Source organism: Eupeodes corollae, unplaced genomic scaffold, assembly GCF_945859685.1.
Source record: "Eupeodes corollae unplaced genomic scaffold, idEupCoro1.1 scaffold_1072, whole genome shotgun sequence".
Lineage (NCBI taxonomy): Eukaryota > Metazoa > Arthropoda > Insecta > Diptera > Syrphidae > Eupeodes > Eupeodes corollae.
Genome location: NW_026605494.1, coordinates 11,410 through 17,884, shown reverse-complemented (window position 1 = coordinate 17,884; position 6,475 = coordinate 11,410). Strand labels below are relative to the sequence as shown.

Genomic DNA, 6,475 nt, shown 5'->3' with positions numbered 1-6,475 from the left:
GACCATTTTGATGAAAATTATTATTCAAATGTTATGACAATATCTAACGTCATTACATGTAAATTTATTACAATTAGACTAATCGATAGAGTGTGAGTATGTGTAATGAAATCTTCAACTTGTTTTAATTAAAGGTAAAAAAGCTTACACTCAAACTATTTTATTTAAAAAAATATATTTTTTTATTTACAAAAATTTAATTTATCGTAATGCCATTGGATGTACAATATTTTTGGTTAAACCCTGAGGTGTATAAATAAATAAATTCGATGGTTTTCCAACTCTGGAATACGCAACATATAATTGGCCGTGTGAAAAACCTGGGTTTTCTAAATCTAAGCCACAAATTGTCATTGTTTGGCCTTGTGACTTATTTATAGTCATAGCATATGCCAAGCGGATTGGAAATTGTAAACATTTGAATGGTATAGGCGAATCTGGAAGAATCTTTGGGATCCGTGGTAAAAGTACAACTTCAATTTGAAATTTTCCACTCAAAATAGTGGCTTCGAGAATGTTGCCCATGATTTTTTTTACAACTAATCGCGTGCCATTACACAATTTTGGGGCATTTGAATTTCGAAGCAAAATTATAGTTGAGCCAATTTGCAGTCGCAAATTATGTGGTGGCATTCCAGGTAAATCTGTTGAATTTAGAAACTCTACAGGTTATCAACTACGTCAGGATCAACAACAGTGTCAATCGATTTAAATGTAATTTCGTTACCAGGCAATGACTGTTGTATTTTAAAATTGATGGCGTCAACATCTTAATTTTTTGCGCCTAAAATAGCTCGCTCTAGCAGCCATTCATGATTAGTATAATTATGTCTTAAATCTGTAAAGATACTTGTTATTAACTCATCCTTGGTAGCCACCATGTTGCAAAAATTCTCTGGAAGTCGAATACTTCAAACAATTGAATCTTACCGTTGCCAATGTCTAACAATTGTTCAGAGAATCCTGACGCTAATGGATCATTTTGAAGTCGAACGCGCATATTAATAGTAAGGCATAATTCAGTGACACTTGGCCATAGATAAGATTCTTTCAAACATGCGTTTAATTCGTCTGCATATGTCGCGCGTGGAATGACTGGTAATGTTTGTCTGAAATCACCAGACAGCAGCAGTAGAGCACCACCGAAAAACCGAGCATTGTTTTTGATATCTTTCAGGGACCTGTCGAGAGCTTCAAGCGAATGGTTGTGGGCCATTGTACATTCATCCCAGATAACAATTTTACATTTTCTCAAAACTTCAGCCATGCCTGAATGTTTCTTTATCTTACACATTGCTTCGGGATTTGTATGAACGTTCAAAGGTAATTTAAGTGCTGAATGCGCAGTCCGTCCACCATCAAGTAACGTTGCTGCAATGCCTGATGAAGCAATGGCCAATGCAATATGATTTTGAGATCGAATCCGCGCAAGTATCAGTGCGATAAGAAATGTTTTACCAGTGCCAACTGGAACGTCTAAAAAAAAGAATTTACCTTGTTGTGCTGCAATTGAAACGTTAATTTGATCATATACGTTTCGCTGTTCAGCAGTAAGCAATTGTTCATTTTCCGCAACAAAAGTAGCCAAAGAAGTCTTATCGAACTGGTGTTCACGTTGAACATCGCTGTTAATGATGTCTACTGCTGGGTGATTCGGCGCTGGCATTCCAAAATGGATGAGCGGCATGTTTGAAATAAGAATACAAATATCCTCAATCATAATTAATGACTCGTTGTATATTTCGGCGGAGAATTCAATATTATAAGATTTTGATTAGTAATTCTAGTCCGCTGCAAAATATCCTCATTCATTGAGTCTTTATATTTGTTCCACAGAGCAGATGCATCAGACGGAAAACATGTTGTCAATATTATTGAAAATAATTGACGAATTTATTGTGGAGATTAGCTCAGTGCTGCATCCGCAAGTGTGAGATCCCAATGGTTATCATCCTCCAATAAATGTAACTCACGACACGCATCGAAGAAAGAGTCGTATGAAGTACCATTGACTTTTCGCAAATATTGGAAGGACGTCGGTCCAGGGACGTTAGCCAGTAATAAACGCAAAAAAGAACATTCGCGTTGCTTAGGATGAACTGTATATAATCGACGTAAGGTTTTTGTCATAAATATATCAGCGAATCCTGGTACTGGAATTCCTCTTTTCCGCGGTTCCCAATTCTTTGATTGTTTATTCCATGTAAAAAATTTAGGAACATCAGTGTACATCAACGTCCTTGGGAATTGATCAACAACATCTTGTCGACTACAAAGGTTAAAAAATTGAATAAGAGTTGTTTTTGGAGCCGTCAAAGCCTGTTGTAGTGCAGTTTCTTCTGTAAAGTAAACACACTGTCCGTTTTCAAGATGCACAGCCAAATGTATAACAGCAGGATCCCTTTCATGTATATAGGGAACGTAAAAATGCGCCAAATAGCTTCGTTGCTACTTATGTATCGATTGAGATGTGGTTCCGGCTAAAAGGTTCCGGTGGTGGATTTAGCGATGGCAGTGAAATTTTTCCAGATGCGCAACATAAACCAGTTGATTCACCTTTATACTTAAAAGCTTGACAATATTGACACTCTTTGTCCATACTACCTATCGTGGTTAGTGCATGTGACGAATAATCTATTTCAGGGACATATTCGAACGCGAGACGATTAAATGATGCTCGTGACAATGCTCGATTATGTTGCACTTGTTGATGGTGATGGTCTCTATGTGCGTCGGTAGCTCGTTGACGTGCCTCTCGTTGTCTCAATGCATTAGCATGAAGACGTTGAACGCGTTGCTCTGAATTCTCATTTGCTCGTGAACATGCAACTTGATCTCTTAAATTTGCATTATCCGTTGAGTGTTCTTCAATTGATCTATTTGACCGACTATCATGGACTAATTGGGCGTTCCGAGTACGCCGACCAATGTTTTTTGCTCTTCCACGAAGACGTGGCATTTTTCTATATAAGGAAAATACTTTAAAATAATACATAATGTAAATGAATATTTCATTTTATGCTTTTTAACTTTATTCATATATTTTTGTATTCATTTATATTCAATTATTTAAATTTTATTTGCATACTATTTTATTTTCCCTTAAATCTCGAAACAGTCATACATTAATGACGCCGATGGTACACAAATAAATTTGTAGGTTAGGTTAGTTATTAACTAACGCACGTGTAAAGAAATATAAGAAACATACTCACTTCGATTCTGCACTAAATTCGAAAAATGTATAGTTTTTTAGGCACACTTAAAAACTCTTCTCAAAACACTCAGTACCTTTTAATTTAATATTTTATCCAGCACATGGTCTACAATAACACAATGATAACAAAACATTTTTTAATTTGATCGCAGCGCTAACTGTCGGGACAGACTTGATAAAATTTGGTCACGCAGTTGTTGAGATGCTTGTTACATATAACTGCTAGATGGCGCTTTAATAGAAAGCTTACATGGCGCCATAGACCCTTATTGTGCAACGGTAGCGTTCCCAATAGCACTTTGCCGCTAGACGGAGCTAGGGGCGTAAAATCATTTTTTAATTTTTTAAAACCTTTTAAAATTGAATAGTATTTAATATTTGACACTGTGATGGTAGCGCCGTCTGTCGGAGCGGACAAAATTGTGAATCTTAACCACTCTCAGATTCCTTTCAACTCACAAAAAAAATTTCATCAAAATCGGTCCAGTCGTTTAAGAGAAGTTCAGTGACATACACACTCACAAAAGAATTATATATATAAGATTGTAACGTGATATCAAAGAAGTATATTTTTTGAAAAAAAAATTCATTTAACGGTTTTTTTTATAAATCAAAAAAACTAAAAAAAAAAAATTGTCACCTCCAAAATTTTAAGACTTAAATATAATTTCAACTCCAAAACAATTTTGTGCAACGAAGAATAATGTTTTTGACATCTGCTACAATTTTGGGAAAAATCGAATTGACAGTTTTTTTATAAAAAATAAAAATCTAAAGAAAACATTACTCAAAATTGGTAAAATTTGAATATCGATTCAAATATCTTTTCAAAAACTTGAAATTAAGGATTCAAACTTATTTTATCTTATGAGAAATATTGTTTTCAACATTCTGAAAAATGTTGAGAAAAATCGAATTGACAGTTTTTTTTACAAAACTATGGGCCCATTGAAAAGCTTTCTTGCATTCCTAAAGTTTTTGAACAAGTTGTTTGTGAAAGTGTAGCATTTTTAAGTAAGAATCTTATTTAAGATTAACATGGTTTTGTAAAAAAAAAAGATCAACTGTTACAAATCTCCTCACATTCCCAAATATATGTTCAAATGCTTTAGAACAAGGTTATGAAGTTGACATAAGGATTTTTAAAATAATAAAGTCCACTCATGATCGTATTCTCTTACAAACCGAAACTGATAGTTTCACATTTTGGTGTGGGAAAAACAGCCTTGCCTTCAACCCTTTAAAATGCCAGACGATAACTTTTACTGAAAAACGAATTGGTAGTGTTTTAGATTATTGTATACCACAGCAAAAACTCTGTCTCTGACGAAATTCATAAAATCGTTTTGAATCAATTCAATAAATTTCATTCGCTTTGCCCTAAAGGGTCTTCCTTGGGATGATCCTTATGATCTGCCTCCCTATAAACATCGTATTCAGCTAAACCTTTTTCAAATTAAATTTCACCACCAAAGGCGTGTTAATAATGCCTTAGTATTTTTTCATCACCTTATTCGCTATCTTGTGCACATTTGAATAACTGAGCCGAAACTTATCACTTGCGTACATTTGATTTTATACATTATTGACTTCCATAGAACTAACTATGGGAAGAATGAAGCTTTAAGTCGAATGAGCATTTTATATGACTTGCACTGTTCATCGATAGATTTAAATTTAAATATGTAATAATAAGTTTTTTTCTATACAAAATCATCAAGTGTTATTAAGACAGCAGTATAAAAGCTTGTGCAGAAAAACAAAATTTTAAAATCGGTTCATTTAGTTTTTGAGAAAACTAAAAAACAAAATATCGGTTATATGGAGAGTATCCCCAAATTAAGGAAAAACCTTTTAGAGAAAATTAAAAAAAAATATCTATGGGTTCATTTTTGAAAAAATTCGAACTTCAAATTTTGATAAGCATTTTCATGGAGACTAATGTAATTTTAGTCCAAACAAAGATGAGTTTTTACTCATGAAAAAAATGTTCTTTAATGTTTTGTAAATGATGATAACAAAATTTATTAGAATTTTAGAACACTGTTGTCCAGCAAGGTATGGTCTTACTATTTAATTTGGATGACTCATATGAAAGCATTCCAAGATTCCAAAATTTGTTTAAATATGCCATATTTAAGAGCTAAAATACAATAGCTTAGAGTGTTTTTGGTGCATTTCGCGCAGAAATGTAAAATATAAAATATAATGGGGGTCATATCCATTAACGCAATACGATTAGTTTTGAATTGAAGGGAATTCCTGCGAAAAAGCAAGCAAATTATTTTCCAGGGGGGTCATGACCCCTATGACCCCCCCCCCCCCCTGGATCCGCAATTAATGTGAGTTCTAGTGGCAGTTAAGAGAAACGTGGAGATTGTTTCAGTTTTTCACGTTTATCTCGATAACTATTGGTCGTATAAAAAAATAATCTTCTACAAAATTTAAGCTTATTCATTTTCCTAAGGAAATATGATATCAATTTGTTTGAACTTGTTAAGTTTGTAAAATAACTCTATAGGCATTTAAGGAAAACATGTGTTTTTTACACGAAAAGAAAGTTTATTAGATTTCCTAAAAAAATATGGTATGCATTTTTTGTGCCCGTAACTGTCCACAAAAAAAAAAACTGTAGTAATCAATTTATATGTCCCTTCTTACTTCTGAAACTCGTTGGCCAACTATATGGCTCATTGCCTGCATGCTTTGAGAATAAGAATTGTAGCAAGTTACGTTATAATCTTTAATGATGCCACTCGCTGTTGACATGATTTCATTTATAACTGAAAATGGAGATGACTTTGGAACTAATTTGACAGATTTGCAATGTCTGTATTATCTCTAATTTTACGTCCCTCCCCAAAATCGTCATGTTGCTCACTAGTAGAAAAAAAACGACACTGAATTCTTCGAGTGATGAGAAAATTTCATGAGTAGCAGTCAACCACAGGACCCACTTGCTAAGTACACTATCAGTGATTCTACGCCACCGATACTCTTCATTCCACGCATTAGTGTTTGTTCAATCGTCTGGTCCGATCACACCCCTGTCCAAAATCGGTCACTTCTTTTCATAGTAAGTAACCCTCTTTGCACAAAGTTTTTAAATTTATCTGGGGTCATCACAGAAGGCAGCTCTATCATGCCCTGCAAATACAGGTGACATGATTTGGCGTACGAGAAGTGTCCGGCGGCATGGAAATTGGAATCATTTTCTTTACACAGTTAATATGGGTTTTCAAATCGCCAGACTGCTAA

General features: G+C 34.2%; 1 protein-coding gene across 1 annotated transcript; it reads right to left on the bottom strand.

Moving 5' to 3' along the window:
* Positions 1–930: 930 nt before the first annotated feature.
* Positions 931–1,687, bottom strand: LOC129953528 (uncharacterized; the record flags this gene model as incomplete). Its single annotated transcript, XM_056066772.1, has 1 exon — positions 931–1,687. A coding segment is annotated over exon 1 (757 nt), but the record flags the coding sequence as incomplete, so codon positions are not given.
* Between the last annotated feature and the right edge of the window lie 4,788 nt (positions 1,688–6,475).